Source organism: Pteropus alecto, unplaced genomic scaffold (genome assembly GCF_000325575.1).
Source record: "Pteropus alecto unplaced genomic scaffold, ASM32557v1 scaffold88, whole genome shotgun sequence".
Classification (NCBI taxonomy): Eukaryota; Metazoa; Chordata; class Mammalia; order Chiroptera; family Pteropodidae; genus Pteropus; species Pteropus alecto.
In genome coordinates, this window is record NW_006494611.1 from 7,287,175 (window position 1) to 7,306,469 (window position 19,295).

At 40.2% G+C, this 19,295-nt stretch overlaps 1 protein-coding gene across 1 annotated transcript in view; it reads right to left on the minus strand.

Annotated features, from left to right (window-relative positions):
* Positions 1 to 5,049: 5,049 nt before the first annotated feature.
* P3H2 (prolyl 3-hydroxylase 2) overlaps positions 5,050 to 19,295 on the minus strand; it is a 137,581-nt gene continuing 123,335 nt past the window's right edge. The window contains exons 9-15 of the mRNA XM_006925840.2: positions 18,473 to 18,600; positions 17,826 to 17,921; positions 17,117 to 17,267; positions 16,128 to 16,245; positions 15,031 to 15,106; positions 10,675 to 10,815; positions 5,050 to 6,085 (exon numbers count right to left, since the gene is read on the minus strand). Of these exons, the coding sequence (XP_006925902.1) occupies positions 5,993 to 6,085; positions 10,675 to 10,815; positions 15,031 to 15,106; positions 16,128 to 16,245; positions 17,117 to 17,267; positions 17,826 to 17,921; positions 18,473 to 18,600 (803 nt within the window). The 3' untranslated portion in view covers positions 5,050 to 5,992. The remainder of the gene's footprint in view (positions 6,086 to 10,674; positions 10,816 to 15,030; positions 15,107 to 16,127; positions 16,246 to 17,116; positions 17,268 to 17,825; positions 17,922 to 18,472; positions 18,601 to 19,295) is intronic.

A 19,295-nucleotide genomic window follows, 5' to 3' on the forward strand; every position in this document is an offset into this window, starting at 1 on the left:
GTTGGACATTTATTGTATGATGTCCTAGTCAGCTCTTTGAGGTTTTGTTGTTGTTGTTTTTAACTTGGGAATGATTTGTTTCTAAGGATTCCCAAGGTTTCTGAAACCCTGTTCTCTGTTTGCCATTGGAAGGCATGTCCTTGGTAAGCATTACCTTTCCGGTTTAACTGAAGCCTTGATCGATTTAACCAAACACTTTAGGCTTTTCAGACAACACACCTACATATCATCAGGTAGGCTGGAATATCCTCGTTGTTTCCATTTCCGAGATAAAAGTATAAAGATTTGAGCGACTAGACTGATTCTAGGGCGTATAGACTACAAGTTTCTTGGACTTTCGGGCAGAAGAAAATGCCGCTGGGAGAGCTTGCTGACTTTGTTCTGAATGATGGGGTTCACTTCAGCTTTCTCTGATGCCTGCTGCTCCTCTGCTTTTCAGTAAGAAGCATCTTCCTAGGTGGTCACACCCCACCCACTTAAATATACCTCCTTACAAGGGAATAGAATAAAACGGCATTTTTAACTGGTATTTATTTGGGTTTTTACAGCATTCATTAAAGTGCTTTCCCAGATCAATCTGTAGTCAAGATCCCATTCCACCCCACCTTTACACTGCGTTTAATATGAACTCTCTCAACTTTTCTGAAAGCTTAATATTTTAGAGCCCAAGAAACCATCCAGTCCAAATTCGGCACTTTTTCAGTTGAGGACTGTGGTGAAATGAGAGGTCATATGGTTCGTTTCTGCTTATTGGTTCTTGAGGCAGAACAGGCCTCAAGACCCAGCTTAACTCTTACCTTCCTCCTTCCCCAGCCACTCCCTTCTCTGAACTAACATGGCCTTTTGTGTACTTGCCTCTGTCATAACCCTTCTGCCATAGCACTTATCTCATTTTCTATTTCCCATTTGTTTATATCTGTTTTTTTCCACTTCACTTTGAATTCCTTAAAGAAAAAGGATAAAGTCTTCCTCATTTTTGAATCCCTCCCTAAACACACTGCCTAGTAGCCACTCAAAAACTGTCTGAAGTAAAAATTCATGAATGACCAGAGCATTACTATACCACTTCCCCTGTGACTGTTCATTTTCTGTTTACAAATTCAAGATTGCAAATTCAAGATGTGTCTCTCAAGATAATTGTGTAGTTATGTATGATTGCCAAGTGTTTCAAGGCCATAAAAAAGCTTTATAAATGCCAACCATGATTATAGCTCTTTGAAACAATGGGATATATGATTTACAAGTGGAAAAAGATGAGACATAGCAGGTAATGCTTCTCGTCTGGTTCACATTTCTATCCCCACCCTCCATCAGATAGTTATTCAGAGGTAAAAACATCAACTTGGGAAGAGTGGAGAGTGTTTAATTAGGGTCTAGATAGGGTTTCCAGGGCCGATCTCATCACACTGCATTGTGAAGGAAGGCACCTAAACCTGACGAGAAGGGCCAAGGGCAAGAGTCCCCAGACTGATGGCTGTTGTACAATTCACTGTTAAAGTGGAGACTCAGATGATGGAGGCAGTTGGTCACCTTTCTAGAGCAGAAGAAGACTTAGGAAGAGGGCTTAGGAAGGTGGTCCAACTCTGCTCTCTCCTCGACCTCCTCTGTGTGGTCTACCAAGGAAAAGAAGGGAGAGGCTTGTTTGTCTGCCCACCCCAAAGTGTATCATATAAGGTGGCCAGAAAAGGTGTGTTGTATCTTGAATGAATAGAGTGTTCAGATTTTCCCTCCCTAGCAGTGTGTGTCAGGAAGAGAGGGCCAGAATGTTTTGTTTGTTTTTCCTGTGGGGTCTTAACAGGATCTTTGAGGAAAGATGTGACTCACTAAGCCAACTTTTCACATGGCTGATGTCATCGTTCACTGCAGAACAAGCCAGGATCGATGATCAGATTGTTCCAGACTTGACGTCATCTGGCCTCAGAGGCCAGCAGCGGGCACGGACAACATCGTGATTTACCGAGGGGAGGAGGTAAAGAGGAATCTCTGACAGTCTGAGCCTGCAGCTCCAACCTAGCATTGAGGTCACAGAGTGGTTGGTGCTACTTGTCTCAATGTGTCTGAAGAAATCAACCAGGTCCAAAACAAAATGGAAACGTGAAATTACCTGGAAATATAAGATTTGTGGGTGGGCTGTGGGACTATGCGGGGAGGTCACTTCACATCACAAGCTTCTTGGCAGGAGGTGGAGAAGGATCATACCATGGGCCCAGTCTCACTTATGGTTTAGGTTTCTTTTTTTGCCAAACGGCTCCTGTTTCCTCAGAGCCTTGGATGTGGGAACAATTCAGTATTTTTCCACTTGTCAGCCACACCATTGTCAGTCACCTCAGAAGTTTAATTCTTTGGCATAAGAAAGTGGCGAGGTGGCCCCCATTAACTCCTTTCTTGACGTCAGTGAGGGAGTTGTTCCCTGTGGCTATCTTATGTGAAATAACTCATCATTTGTTCTTCAATTAAAATTCATAGGTATGTATTATTAAATGGTACTGACTCATCCCATGGCTTCTCCTCAGCTAAATAAGTTCCCAAAAAAAAAAAAAAAAAATGCTACGTCCACAGTAATGATGAAGACGGCATTCAACTAAAATTTCCTTGTCAAACAAATTACAGTCAGGGCTCTGAAGCAAGCACATTACACATGCAAGAATATCACTCTGTCCCATGTCAGTGTTTTCCCAAGAGGAGATTTACGTTTGAGATTCCTTCTGCTTGGGGAGGAAAATGACTCCTGACTGGAACCGGCTTCCTTTTTGTGAGTTTCATGAAACAAGAGCCTGGCACACAGTGTTTGCTCAAAAATGGCGTTGATCTAATTGAATTGTACAACCCACATTCATTATATCTCTGAGGAGAGGGGCAACTATGCCTACACACATCACCCAGAAGGAAAATAAAAGAGAGGAAAAAGTTTAGATTTCATAAGATCAAACTTTCTTTCTTTATATTAATGGATTATTTTATATTGGACATGTCTGGAAGCATGGTCAAGGGAGCAAACAACTCTGGTGTTTTTTTTTTCTCTTCTTCTGTTCAAAAGACTGTGCTTCTCTACCTCAGACAGGGGTCCTCCAAGCTCGCTAATCACAGGCCCTCATGTCACTGCTCTTCACTTCCTCATCCGCAAAATAGGCATCACAATCCATGCCCAGAATACGTCCTGGGGTTCCGTGTGTGTGAACATGCTCTGTGTTATAAGCATTCAGTGCAATCATATAGGTGAAAATAAAAGCTTTGTGAAACTTCAGGCTTTTTACACAAGGGTGGGATAGTCATTAAGGCAAGTAAGTGGTAGTTCTGCAAGAGATAGATGAAGAATCCTAGACTTGAAGTCATAAAAATTGGGCTTTAAAGGCTGGGCCGCCTCAAGCCAGTACTGTTGAGTGAGTTAGAAAAAGGCACCCCTTCTGGACAGGCACAGTCTTGCTGGTCCACAGATTGGGGAGCAAGTAGAAAAAGGCAGCTATTCCTCTAGCGGACACTGCCCTGTGCCAGGATTCCACCACCCACAAGCCCCCTGGCCAGGCATTCTTGTGTAATGCAGTTCAGCAGCCCAGGCTCTGTCTGCTTGAATTCTGTAACCATGAAATGATCTTCCTGACCTCTGAGCCTCAGTTTCCTCCCAGGGGGAAAGATGGAATTAAATTGTAACTTCTATGGTCTCCTTCATTCCTTCAGCTCTAAAAAACTCAAATGGGCTTTTCCATCTGTCTCCAGAAGGGACTATATAGCACACAGATGGTAATCTCCGAGCTCAAATTTTTAAAGTCATCTGATGACACTCCCTAACTATTTGAATGAAATAATGTATGGTTTGATGTGGAGCAGATTAAAAATATAAATGCTTTACTGCATACACGATGTCCCAGGAGTAACATAGCATGGGTAACCTACAAAACAGGAATAACTCCTCTGTTGTCAGCAAAGGGCACAAGATATGGATCTACTATGAGGACGTTTATTGAGGCCTTCGTCTACTTTCTGTGGGGCCGAATGTCAGAATCAGTGAAGCCTCTGTCTCTCCCTGAGTACCCATAGCACCCAGGAAGTGAGAACTACAAAGAGGCAAAGACTGTTTTCTTTGTTGATGCCTTGTTGCCAGAAAATAGGCATTAGATCCTGCCCAGATCTTCCTATCAGCAAATCTGAGTGCCTACAAACACTTCTCAATGAGACGGCAAACAAATAACAATCTACTTTTTCAAAGCTCAGGAACTTTTAGCCCTAAAATCATTTCAAAGTTTTAAAATCACATGTACATATAATGAACCTATTCACAATTCTCAAAGTGTTAGTAGAAATAAATTTGCTTATATTTGTGAATATTTCCCAAATCAGTTTTGTCTTTTGTTTTTTATTGCTTCGTTTTGTATTTAAAGCAAGAAGGAGGGCTTTTGGAAACAAATACAACCAATTTATGTTATTTACAGAGAAGAAAACCGAAGCCCAGAAAGGGAAAGAAAGCAGCCCCAGGCCACACAGCAGGACATATTTGATCAGGCTGGGATTATAATCAAATGCTCTTTCCACTCATCCATGATGAAAATGCAATAGAAGATTGGGGGAAAAACAGCACATAAATCACTATGACTCATTTTTTTTCAGTCTCAGAGGGTAAATGTTCTTACCACTAACCAAGATCATAAATGGCAGAAGGTAAATGTGATTTTTAGAAAATGTCTTTATTTGCTGCTTTTCTGAAGGGCCACTACCCCACACTGCCCATCACAGAGGCAGGTGATCTCCCACCAGCTCATGTAACAGGCTCCCCTAGGCCAGAACAACCCAGGTCCACCTCGAACAATGTCTTTGCAACATCTTTAGAATTGGTGCCAAGGACCAGAAGTTGTCTGAATGAACACCACTGCTTGCTGACCATCTCTAGTTCTTCAAAAGCAGTGTTCCCACCTTTTTTTTGGCCCCCAAGCACCTGCCAGCAAAACTAATCATGGCCCAACATGGCCCTGGGGTTGTCCCCAAAACTCCCTGGGACTTCAAAACCATTACCTAAAGATAAACCAAAATTCTGGGAGAAGAAAAACAAATGCCAGATATTGAAATAAGGCTCCCTTTATTAAACAAATCAGATGCAAGAACAAGGCTGCACCCTGGACAGCAGCAAGGAGGAAGGGCCACCAATATCCATGCAGATAAAGACTGGAATCAATCAGAAATCCATATTTCTTACTTAAGAACAAAATGCCTCTCTCACCAGTGGACCCTACTAAGGCTACATGGCAATCGTGCCCAGATTCAGGTAGGATTCAAGTCACTGGAGTGAAGAGACATTCTATTTCAAACCCCTTAAAAAAGTTATTAAAGATACAACTCATAGGGTATCCTTTCTGGAGCATCGTGGAGGGTGAATTGAAGCTTCCAGTGTAAGTTTATTCTCTGGTGAAAATACCAGAGCCAAAAACTCCACTAAGGCCCTAGAAAGGCTGGGTTCCTCCACCTCATGTAGTACTCATCAGAGTGGTTCCTTCTCAGGGCCTGGGGACCCATAGGGCAGTGATATGTGAGGCAGTGCAGAGCCCACCACCGCCAGGGAGTCCCAGGCTCAAGCTCATGGCCATCAGCACTGTGAGAGGATGTGGCTAAAAGTCTCAGAGGCAGAAAGGCCTTCTGAAACCAAATCACAAGCTAACTTTAGAACCAGAGCATGTACGAAAGCTGTAGTTTTAACAAGAATGAAATTATTCTTTCTGTTTGAGCTTTTGGAGCTATAGCAAATGAAATGTGTGTGTGTGTGTGTGTGTGTGTGTGTGTGTAGTGGGAAGGGGGAGGCTGAGCTTTGAGAGGTGAACTGATGAAAAACCAAGACAGACAGACAGACAGACTGAGGCGAAGCAAACATCCTTAGGAACAGAAGGGAGATCAGAGGACTCATATTAACCTGTTTGTTAATTTATACCATGGCTCTGTACAAAAATAAAAAGGTTCTCATAAGATTAACAATTTAAATAAATATCTGATAGAACATTCTTTCTCATTTTTAAAGCTCATCCTTTGGGTTGATATTCAGTTCATGCTTCCCTCGCTGTTCTTGATCCAGGATTGCGATCACTTCATCGGCCTGTATTCGCTCCTGCAAAAAAGACAATTTACACATTTTTGTTACAAGAATAATAATCAGCTCCAGTGGCAGATGCTTCCCAAACACTTCCAGGCATCCATCTGTACATGGAGTGGATGCTAAATCCAGTTAAGGATTGAATCTCATCTGCATCCCTACACTGGAGCCTTCTCCTGACTTCTCTGTGTCCTAAGCAATTACTTTCCGAGATCTCCCTCTTGTCAAGAAGTCTTATATATTCAACTGCTTACCATCCTTTTTATGTTGAGGTGCGATAGATATTTCTAACTCAGTCCTGCAATTCCGTGTTCAAGGTGAATTCACCATTTTCTTCCCCACAGACCTACACTGTTCCTCTTCATCAATCCCCTCTCTCGGTGAAGACCTCCACTGTTCACCTATTTGCCCCAAAAGCCTGACCACAGTTTCTTGGACCTGATAAATTACTTAGTCCTCTTTTTTCTACCTCCTATTTCTGCCCCTTTCTCTTCAGTACAAATTACTGTTGCCTTAGTTTAGGTGAGGATTTCTCAACCTTGGCACTACTGACATTCTGGACCATATAATTCTTTGCTGTGAGGGTTGTCTTGTGCATTGTATGATGTTTAGCAGCATCCCTGGCCTCTACCTACTACAGGTAGCCAGTAACATCAGCCCCCAAGCTGTGACAACCAAAAATGTCTCTGGACATTGTCAAATGTGCCTTAGGAGGCAAAACTTCTCCCATTTGAAAACCACGGGTTTAGGCTCTCATCATCTCTTAACTCAATTGCTACAGCAGCTTCCGAATTGATGTTTCACACCCCACTCCCATATACTTCTAATGGAGCTCCTGCACTTAAAACCAGGACTACGTCACTTTTCTGCTCACTGCTCACAACTCTTGCATGTGTTCCGATTGCCTGAAGTTCCAGGTCCAGTCTTCTTGGTGTGTTTATAAGGAGCTGTCTAATTTAAACCGTTCTCTCTTTTCAGCTCATCTGTCTCTCTCACCTCACCTTACACTCCAACTTCCTAACTTACTTCAGGGTCTCTGGATACAGTACTCTCAGAATTCTCTAGTCCTAGTCTAAGCTAAACGCTTCTCTGGCTGCTTCCATCATATCCTATGTTTTCTCTTATCCCCCACGTCCATCCACCAGCAGGCCCAGTTGGTCTACTTCCAAATGCTATCTCAAACCTTCCATATTTTTTCACCTTCTCCACGACTACTCTAGTAGTCGTGGGGTTGGTGGGATGAGTACATGGCTGATCCCACATTTAGAATACAATTAATATTTCTCGGCCAGCTCATTGAGTCTGACCCCGGCCATATCCGCGGCCTCCTTGCAAACTCTTCATCTTGCTTACCATGTTCCGGTCACTCTGGCTTTCTTTGTTTCTCCACCATTCCAAGCTCCTGCTTGTCTCTGGGCCTAGAATACTCTTCCCAAGGTCTTTATCACAGTCAGTTTCTTCTTACAACCCAAGCGGCAGCTCACATGTCACTCCTCTGGAGAACGCTCAGTTTGCCACCCCCGCCCCCTTACTTTCTCCTTAGTTACCTTGGTCCCTTTTCCACACCTCATTTCTCACTATCTGAAAATCTCTCAATTATTTATTCTTTGACTTATGTATTGTCTGTCTTTTTCCACTAGAAGGTAAGCTCCACGAAAGCAGGAATCTTGTGGGGCATTTTATATTTTTATTTTTGGTCACTGCGATATTTCCAGTGCCCAGAAAAGCTACTGACATTTGGCAAGGCCTCCATTCTCTTTGATGAATAAATGTAAAAGTGGATGAAGGGGTCTCTCTGTCTAAAACGCCTCTCCTCGAACAAACTGTGCTCATCCATTGAGGCTCATGTCAAATACCATCTTCTCAATAAAGCCTTTCCGATTTCTTCATATCCTCTAAGTCCCATGCCATTTATTTGCCTCTAATACTTCCCAAAGTTTGTCTTGTGTTTTAATTACGTGGGGCCCTGTGCTACCTCTCTACTTTTGACTTCGAGCTCCTTGAAAATAGGGCTTATGTCTTACCTAGTTTGTATCCCTTATAGGTAGTCCCTAGCACAATGTCCAGCACAGTAAGTTATAAAAATAACTATTTTACGATTTGAAAACAAAGCCCCTTTCATTTGAGAGCTTGTAATGATGTTGACATAAAGACAACTAAAAGGACCAAATATACTAAATAACAAAATATACAAAAGGACCAAATATACTAAATAACAAAATATACTAAATAACAAAAAATTAATTGTTGTCATGATGTCTGTGTAAAATGCCTGAGTACTACTTTATGAATATGGAGAGAACAACTTGCTAATTCACAAATTGACAGTACACACAGAACCTTCAGGTCTGATTGCTTTGAGACACTGTTGCAATTGTGTCTCTCCCAAAAGGAAAGAGGTTCAAGAGCCAAAACTATACATAAAGGAACTGAAGCTTCTACTATTGGGCATCCTTAAGAGTTTATAATGCTAAATACTCCTTGAAAATTGAATGAGTTTAAAATAATTGATAACAAACACAGAAGTCACCAGCTCTGATGATTTATTCATAGGTGGACTTTGTTTGCTCAGGGATTCAATCTAAGAAGAGGTGACTAATTCAGGGATTCTCAAACTTTGCTGCACATTAGAATCACCCAGGGAGCTTTTAACATTTCCGGTATCCAGAACCCCATACCAATTAAATCAGAATTTCTGAGAGTGGGAGCCTGATGTCAGCAGTTGGTAAAGTTTCCCCAGGTAATTCCAATGTGAATCGAAGTCTGGGAATCAGCATCACCAGCTAAATTTTCTAGTAGTTTAAGAAGCTTTGGTCATTCTCTTCTGTGGCCACTAGATGTCGCTACTGCCCAGAGACTGGAGATGTTTCCTAATAACTTGCCCTTCAGAAGAGGGGACATCAGCACTGACGTTTCCTAGTTAGGAAGGAGCAAAGAGAACTTTTTTTCATGATAGCTAATTTTGATAGAAAATATCTTGAAGAGAAGGCTGGGATACTGAATAATAAAACAGATTAACCATCTGCTGAATTGAACACTAAAGAGAGAAAAGAGTGAGGCAAGTTTTCAACAAGTTGTCTTCACTCTCTGCTCACTTATCCGGGTTCCTTAGTACAGAAGGAGTGCTGTTGGGGGCATGCTGGCATTTGGAGGTGGAAAAGCACAAGGAAAGAAAGGAATTACAGGTGAAGGTGATTGCTCCATGCCCCCTGAGGTTTACAGAACCCTCCGTCCTCTGTTTCCTCAGATGGGACCATTCTTTTCTCTTTCTATGCCTGGCTATCATCTTCTCTTTTAGGAATGAGCTCATATAAATCCTCCTTGATTCCCTCTACAGAACTTATACTTCTGTCCTCTCACTGTCTACTTCTTTGTCAACCTCTCCAAGCTCCTCGCGGTCAGGGACAATGTTTTATTCACCCTCATACCCGCAGGGCCTGCCTAGCAGAGTTTCTCAGGCATGTAGTGGATCCTCTGTAAACATATGTTAAATATGTGAAAGAAGGCTTAGATAATGTGGCCTAAAATCTCTGTGAGTTAGGTTTTATGGCAACAAGTATATGAGAAGGCAGAAATAATTATAAACAGTTTCTGACTGAATTGGATTCAATTTAGGGATCGAAAGACGAAAATTGGATAGAATGCCATTTTAAAGACTAGGCTTTCATAGCTCCAACACTCGGGGCTGGAGGAGACTCTGAAGTTCTCCAGTTGAGCCCTTGCTATGAAGTTTCCATTTCAATCTCAGCATTCTGCGCCCAGTAGCTGCTGAGGCTTCGATTGAAGCCATCCAGTGAGGAGAAACTCACTACTTCCAAAGCAGAGAATTCCACCAAACAGTGGTGATGATTTGAAAGTTATTCCTTATACTGAGTGCAAATTTTCCTCTCAGGGACTTCAACCCATTCATTGGTCTTAATTCATTCCTCTGCATCTTTGCAGGTAGAGATTATAACCTCTGCCCAAAGGCCTCCAGGATGAGATCATAGCCCCTTATCCAGGCTGTGTCCTCGGCTCCTTCCAATATATAAGAACAATATTTTAATATTTAAGATTTAATTTAATAATAACAAATAATAATAAACTTTGAGGTTCCCTCACCCTCTTCTACATATGTTTCATAAATTATTCCATGCTCTTTTTAAGGATTTGTTGAGAAAACGTCAGTCTTCCTGGTGACCTGCAGAAAGTCGTTCCTCTCTCTCCTGATGCTACAATTTCTTAATAAGGCTCAAGACTAATTAGGGACTGCTGGATATCACTGATATATCGAATTCCATAAACGTTCACTTATTAGAACCCATCTGATTAAGAACTGCCTTCATAGTCCCTCTTCTTTCCCTCAAACTCACACTACGAACATTAGATGCATAATTGCTAGGTAATGGATCTGAACAGGAGAGTTTGTTCTTGCTTAGAAAACAGAGCCAGTGTTAGAAACCAGAGAGGAAGGATTCTGTAAAATCTGCAAAAGTTTGTTTGTTTGTTTTCCATGATCTCTAAAGTTCCTGAAGGGATCGACATGAAGAACTTTTCAGACATTAAGTTTATGAAACAGGTCCATGGGGCATCTAATTGGCTTTCCGGGTGGGTCAGAAACTCACCAGTTCTCTGTAAAGTGGGTCCAAAGTAAACCACAGAGCAACAGCGCACCTCTGGCCCTTGGTGACTGCTTTTACCCCATGTGGGTTCTCTCCTCCGGATGAGAAGCTGATCATACGCCCACACTTTGGTTTTATAGAGGCCTGAGAAAGAAAGTGAAAATTAGACTCTCGATTCCTATGTCATAAACATCCCTACAAAACCCCCTTCTCTATACTTCTATAGGATTATTTGGGTCAAATAATAAAAGATAATGGAATCCTGAGGTTGAAGAAGATGTAGATTATTACAATCTCCTCATCTGTAAAACAAAGAAAAAGTCAACATAATATCTAATTCAGAAAATAAAATTATTCAGGTAAAATGGTTGGCATAGTCCATGGCATGTAGTAATTGCTCAACACATGCTATGTTGATAGCCAAAAAACTCCACGGAGCAAAGGCTCTCTCTTTTAATTCACTTCTCAAACGTTAGCACTAGGACAGCATCTGGCATAAGGTAGATGTACATTTAATATTTGTGGAATGACAAAAACAAATCAAGGGGACACCTAAAGTGCTGGTAAATTCTTAGTATTGATCTAGGTAGTGGTTCCATGGATGCACCTTTTCTAATTCTTTAATTGTACATTTAGAGTTCATATAGTTTTCACAATACAGAGATTGAAAGAAGTCAAGTCTAATCTCAAATGATAACTGAATTCCCGTTACAATATTCTCTCCCAGTGGTCCTCAGCCACTGTTTTAATATCTCCAGTCATGAGAACACACTACCTCTTGGGGTGACCCATTCATGGCCTCCAGGGCTCCGAAAGGACTGACACAGTCCTTCCGAGCTTGTGCATCATGCAGGTGGACCTGTCCAGTAACATTTAGAAGGGTAGAAGGGAAAAGAGAAATTGCCGGTGGCCCAAGCCAGATTTTTAGGTCAAACGAGCAGGCTCTCCAAACTGAGCGAGCTTAAAAGCAACACTATATTAGGGGCCTTGCTTCCATGTTTAAAGAAGTGTGTGACATAAGTAGAGTTCATCTTCCTTTCTTGAGAAACACAGAAACTTTACTCATTACATAGGAGAGCTTAGAAAAGTAAAGGCAAATGAAGTGGTACCAACCATTCTAGATGATAAGACGGCTCCATTCTAACTAGCTATTTTCTGAAATGACTTGATGCATGCCATTTAGAAGAATTTGGGGGAATAAAATGGGAAGGCTAAGCTTTTTCACTGCCAGTTTCAAGAGGGATATTTGGAAAATACCCTGAAGTCCTTGGCTGTTACCCAACATTCCCAGATGTGTCACCCACACGTGGAAAGTCAAAAGTAGTAGGAAGAGTCAAAAAGTCTGAGACCCAGGGGATCCGTTTGTGTGTGTGCGTGTGCATGTGTGCTCGCGCACGCTTAAGGGAAGAGCAGGGTAAACAGTTTTGATTAGTCTTCTATTCATAATAATCGAGGAGTGATTTGTCTTTGCCAGAGAGCTGCTTTTCTTAAGCAGCTTTACCAAGGTGACTTTTCTGATGTAAATCTAGAGAGTTCAGTAGTTACAGGTGCCCTCGGTATCAGTCTGATTTCGTTTTTCTGAAGAAGGAAATTGTTGTACATGTCCACATAGAAATAGCAAAACAAATAACGCCAGACAAATACACCATAGGATAGAGAAGCTTTCATGTACATACGGCTTTAGGGTCTCATTTCAAGTTTTCTGGCTGCTCATTCCCTGATGCTGGTCAGACTCGACCACAAGTGGTTGCTGCTGCTTCTATGTGATTTTACTGAATCTTGGCAACAACATCTCATAATACTAAAGAAAAGGCATGGGGACGATTTAATGCTCTCTCTTTCTCTCTCTCTGATGAAATTGGAAGAATGAAAGCATTTTTACACATGAAGAACTTTGAGAAACTTTAGCAAAAGAAGCTATCAACTGCCTGAAGCAGTTGGAATTGATTATAAGTGTGTGGGCTCACAAAAGTCTCTAGAACTAATCTTATCAAAGAGAGAGTGTCACCTGTTATATATCAGGTACCTGGAGGAATAAACAAGCTCCACTGTTGATACTGTTTCTACAGGAAAATATGTTCTGAAGTGTAGATAAATGACTGTAAACATACTTTAGGAACACAGATCCAAAGTGAATTTCATTTTTCATGAAGCAAATGGAACTCATTAAATTTTATCTTTTTGAAACTTGCACAGAGAAACCAAAATCCCTAAATACCCATGTTCCACAAATAAATGCTGCTGTTGAAATAATCCATGTATCTTCCAAGTATGATAAAATTCCTTTTGCTTTCCATCTAACAGATGATTACATGTTGGAGAAGACTTTGTGCCAGACCTATCTTGAATAAATGTAAACCTTCAGCCACCATTGTTAATTATATAATTTGCAGCTTTTTTTTTTTAAATAAAGGACTTAGAAGACTTTATCTCCTTGTGTAGCCCCAAATTAGGTTATTTCTCACTTCATTTGTCCCTCCAGAGTAAAAGGAAGAAAAGCTGAAAAGGAAAACTGTCTATTTCTCTTTGTTATTGGGACTGGTTACCTAAGAATTTTTATTACGCAATGCCCTAAGAACTCTACCATATGCATTAATGTGAAGTAGAACTAATTTGGGAAGATAAATCTCCCAACTTAGAGCTTTTGAATGAAAATATTGTTTTAATTAATTTTACTATTTCGGGGGGAAATTAGATTCAGTAATTTTTAAAACAGTTACACTTTTCTCTTAAAAAGATAGCTCTATTAAAGGAGAGCATTGTCTGCTTTCACATCTTTAAAAAGAAGAATTTCCATTAACTTGCATTAATCAGTTAATGAATTACTGACTCATACATAGTATTCCAAGGATTAGTTACTTTCAAGCACTGAGCATTTCCAAATTTGGCCACGAGATGGACTAGAAGCAAAGAAATCTTTTCAACCACCACCTGTCTGCTTTTTCTTTCCAACTGTGTGAAATGCCTTTTTGAATCTTAGTGTTAGCAGAGCTCAGAAATCAAATCTTTTCTGCTCAGAGGCTCTTCAAAAAATGAAAATTTTGTATGGGAATTTTAAACTCCAACCTGGACCATCAATCTTGATTTAACTTCCCAGATCACGAAGCATCAAAATACTCCCATGTTAATACATAAGCTTTTCTTTTTTTCTTTTTATTAAAAGTGTAGGGCATCATGGACTTTTAAATATACATTATTGTATTAAACTGTAAGAAATGTTATTTCTTAGTTATAATAATGTTTCTAGAGAATTTTAACCAGAATCTCTGTAGGTTTCTCCTTTAAATTCAGTAACATATAGTTTTCGAATATCATGTGTTATACTCCAGTGGTATGTCATGAATGGTAAATGGCTGTTTCACTATTAAGAAAAAGCTGCAAAATATGAGGCGAAAACCATAAAACTAAGAAAAAATGTGGAAAATAGCTTATATAATACTAAATCCTTAAAGTTTATTATATGCATGCCCCAACTATTTAGATTTTGTATGAAGGGAAGAGATATTCATAATCTATTTATAATTTAATTATCTCCTTAATTAGCAAAACTGTTTTTCTTCCATGGAGTATGCTCTTGGGCTTTAAGACCAAAAGACATTGGCCATGTGGTCTATAAGTTTTCGTTAGGCTGATTTTCCAAAGGCCTCAGTTTACTCAGGAATATGGTGGTTGAATTCAACTTTCAATATTTACCTATGAAGGTATGTTTAGAATCTCATTCAAAGCATGTCATGTGAACACACACAAACACACTCATATGCATACATGAATGTGTACAAATCAATTTGCAGGTATGGGTTTACCTGCAGTCACAATCACAAGTACTCACACATTCACGCATATATACATACAAACACATATACATGCACACAAATACGATAATTTGATAACTAGCGGTCTAAAGGCCAACTTTCAGTCCAAGCATTTGCAATGCCAGGTTACTTGAAAGCAGGTCTGTAGAATCATTCGACTTGTCCTAGGCTTGGGTGACTTACGAACTGGTATTTTTATTTCCATCAGATTACTTGACAAAGAATTAAAAGATCAAGGTTCTGGTTCCAAGTCTAACTTAACTAGCTATATGATAATGAACCAAGTCTAATTTAACTAGCTATATGAAAATGAACAAATCCTTAATACCTCTATTCTTTAATTTTCCCATCTATAAAAAGAACTGGAAACCTTTTATTGATGGTTCCATTTCTATTATTTTATGATGTATACATTTACTGGGCCTCTTTCCACCTCTTGAATTCTCGAGCTCAGAAATATTTGAAATCCAACGATCTGAGTCCTTAAAAAATGGCAAGATGGAGATAAAAAAATGTTAAATAAATTTGCAAGAATAGATTTACTTACAGTCACTGTCTTGGCATCCATCTCAGTGAATATGAATTCCCCTCCTTCAAAATCGTCATTCATATATAAGAGAGCACTACAAGAGGAAAGGGGGAAGCACCTGGACTATTACATGCTTACAACGACATTGCCATAGAATACTGAAGACTGGTGATAAACTGACAGGCCTGATTAGTAAGTTTCTTTGAACTAGACATAGAAATAATTGACCCTCCTAATCCTTAAGAATAAGATAAGATGTATTTTGAGTCATAAATAAATAAATACCTCTGAAGTATTTATTTATTTCACTTACATTAAATTTTTAATCACAGTTCAAAGTTCATCCCATATTTCACTTTCCTAAGAAAAAAATCTTACTAGAATTAATCCAGCCCTTTAAACCTGCTCACACTACTTACAACTCTCTTCTTCTCTTTTATACTAGTGACTCTAAAGAATCTATTTTTTCCTAACTAGCTGGAGAGCTCCAATGGTGTAGCCTGGCCTTGCAGATAGGGAGGGCATTCAACAAATGTTACTGTACAGAGCACAGAGTAGTAATAATTGACACACTGTTATATACATAGTGACTACAATTCCTAACTCTTGTCTTTACACACTAAAATATCTTTCAATAAGAGAAAACATTTTTTTTCTCCTGAGTTTCCAGTTTCTTATTTATAAAATGCAGACATAGATAAGAGCTGTGATGAGGTTCCTATACATGTTGAGATGCATCTCCCTGTTTTGGCTGGCTGTGGTAATGAGGGATGTGTTTTAGTGAAAGCCAAGTGATCATTAACAAAGATTATATATATGCATATGTATATATACACATATATATATGCATACACATACATGTTTGTGTATATATAAATATTTACATGTACACACTTTTATATTAAAACAAAACATGATTGGATTTTTTAAGGTAAAAATATGAGATGATAAAAATCACTTTCTAGTTGTGGCAGCTGCTTCAAAAGATTATTTGAGAATCTCTGCTTCGTAGAGATGAATGTGATGACAAGCAAAACAGATCAGCTTTCCAGTTTCCATGGGCTGTTGATAGCTGTTGGGCAAAAGCTTGGTTTCAAAGTAGGTGCTGGCTGTACCTATAGTCCCGGAATGTGTAAGCAGGAGGCTCCTTCCAGCACTCGTTGGCCTCTGGATCCAGTAGGCAGTTGTCAGCATGGATGGGATGACTGAGGTCATTTCTTCTATCCTGTTGACCTGTCAGAAAAGGGAACGGCAACAAATGAAAGCAGGAGTGGAGTAACCTCCAACAGCAAAACTGACAATCTGACTCTCTTCTCTCATTGCTGGTGCCCCTTGCAAATTTGAGGAGACAGAAATCAGAGCAGAACGGATGAAAGAACACTGGATGAGCAGTCAAGAGACTCTGGTCCTGCTTTGATATGAACCTGACATAAAACTGCACAAGGCACACCTGCCACTTCAGCTATAGAAGTTATCTGATATAAAGAGACATACAGGCATCCCATGCATTTCCTGGGTTGTACTTCATGTGGAACAGTAATAGGAGGAAGATTAAATAAACACGTAAAAAAAAATTGATTCAGCTTAAACTTCTCAAGTGTAAAAGTCTCGTCCTGTGACATTATCCCTCCCCTCTTACTACATCCCCAGGGTGTAGAAGAGAAGATCTAGAGAAGAAACAGTGACAGCAGGGAATGAGGGGGTCTCTGGCTTTTTTAAAAAAACATTTCTTTCAACAATCCCTTCATCGTCTATGCTTCCACTCAATATTTGTGGACATAATAGGAGACTGTGATTTCCAGGTTCCTGGTTCCCTGAAAAGTAAAACCCTAGAGCAGAAAAGCATTTTTCTGTGTAACTTAAGAAAGTAGGAGAAATGAATATGAAAGAAAAAACAGGAAGAGTGCTGGTCTGCAGGTACTTTAGGGGACCAAAGAGGAGAAAAAGAAGGAAGAAAAAAAATAATAGTAAGTTTCTTTTGTTTTAGAAACTTAGAACTCTTTTACTTCATTAGTCTAACATGTAACAGAGCTCTGTTTCACATTGTTTTCTTTCCCATCTCACTGTAGGTAGAAGGGAACAAATTCAGACTCTGGAATCTCACCGGACAGGGCTGTTCGGCAGACCATGTGTGTATAGGAAAAATACAGGGTTGAGTTCAGCATGAAATAGGATTCTACAATCTTTCGAGCCTTCTCGCTGATGTCATAAAACAGACGGGCACTCTTCAGTGGGACTCGGCCTTCGTAACCAAACTGAAGAAAAAGAACAGAAGATACCACTGAGTTGATTGGAGGGCTTGAGAAAAACAGACACTAGATTTCAAGTAAGCCAATATGGAGTGGTCACCTCTGCGTTGGCTCGTGGGAATACTACTATGTGCTTGTGGATTTTGGTTAGGCAATAGGACCACTGAAACAAGCCCTTCCTAATCATAGAGGGAACATTAAAAGCTAATCATTCTCTATTCTCTTATAATACTTTTCCCATTCTTCTCTAAAAACACTTCTCGCAGTATAGAATAATTACTTGTTTGGGTATGTTTTCATCATTGGGCCATGAGCTCCCTGAGAACAGGGGGGCTGTATATTATCTGTCAAATGCAAATTTAGGAAACATTGAGTTTGATAAATTGATGACTGAATGGAGAAATGAAAGAAGGATTAAAAGCAATGTAGGTCCCATTTCATACTTGCTTCTTTTAACTGTCCTGAAAAGAATATATTCTAAGTTCACTCTCCTGTATCTGCCATTCACAGACAGTCCTAGATTGACACTTAGGAATCCAAACCCAAAAGAAGTTAAGATTTTACTTTGAGTGCTTTCAGGACAGTTGCACCTTCGAACTTTTCATTGGGTGTATGGGGTGAAGTTTTTCCTCTGTATCCATCACCAACAAGCATGATTCCCTGGAAGGAAAACATAAGAAGATGCTTTCTTAATAATGACTATGAATTTATCAGGTTTCCCTTTCTGCCTTGATTGCCAGGAAGCTAAGAACCAGTCAATACTCAGAACCATTCCCATTTTGTTCCAGGGCATTGGTATTATTAATCCTTCCAATCAAAAGAGATATATTTATTTAACCTTCACACTACATTTTCATTATAAAATACCACCACTTTTTATAGAAATAGGTAGAATATAAATGATTAATATATTAGTTAATTACTGATTAAAATAAAGGAATTTCCTTGTGACCTTTTATGGTAGTTAAGGCACATGGGGCACATCCTAGGAATTAAGCCACTAACTATTCCACATCCACTAGCTAGATCCACTAGCTAGGACTAACTAAAGTCTTCCCAACCCAAAGGCCATGAAAGTGCCTCCAAAATCAATGTCCTTCTCCTGAAGAAAGTGACATTTCAGGCCTGGTTTTCCAGCTTCGTGCGAGACCAGAACCAAAGCACTTCCAGGTGAGCACCGGCAGGTCCCCGCCCTCTCTGGGTGTCCTCACACTCGCCACACCGTGCAGCTCACGGCACTGCTCTTCTGACAGGACGTTATCCAGGAGAACCCGCTGCGTCCCGTTTAGCTGCTCCGAGTTATAGACGAACGTGATGTTCTCATAGAGGAGAGGGCCGCCTAAAGGGACAGAGCACAGTTTTCTCTGTGACCTCTGTCCCCAAGGGGGAAATCACAGCTTTCAATGTGCAATTCAGACAAGTCAGTTTCCTCATGAATATTTAGGAATTCAGAGACAAATTTGGAAGCTTGATAAACACAATACAGATTTAGGAAAAAGGCAGATGTCTGACTACCAGGTTTCTCCAAAATGTCATGATAATACACTACAGTTGTAGAGTATCTTGGGTTTGGTCAACTATCTTTTCATTTTATTCCAGTGAGGATCCTGCAAAGGAGACTGGGCATCTCATAGGATTCTCTGAGTAGACTTTGCAGAATTCTCTCGGCAGTTGGACCCACCCTTCTCCACAGCCGTTGGTTCCTATTTCTTATAACATCCCCAGGCACGACATACACACCTCATTTCATAGGTATGGGGAGCAATACCTTCACCAGGAAACACAGATAGTAAATGCATCATCAAGACAGTCACGCCCAAGTTACCCAACTCATTCCTCGTCTTCTTTCTACAACCCAACGGACTCTACATGGTCTGGCTTTTGGAACACTTAGTCTTCTCTGCTCTCTGGACAAATCTTTATACCACGTTTTTTACACAAAAGGGTTTCCTGTAGACACCTGCTCTCACCCTGGATAGAGTCTACAACTTTATGAAGTTAGCCCCACACGGGCTCTTCAGAGAATGATGCTTT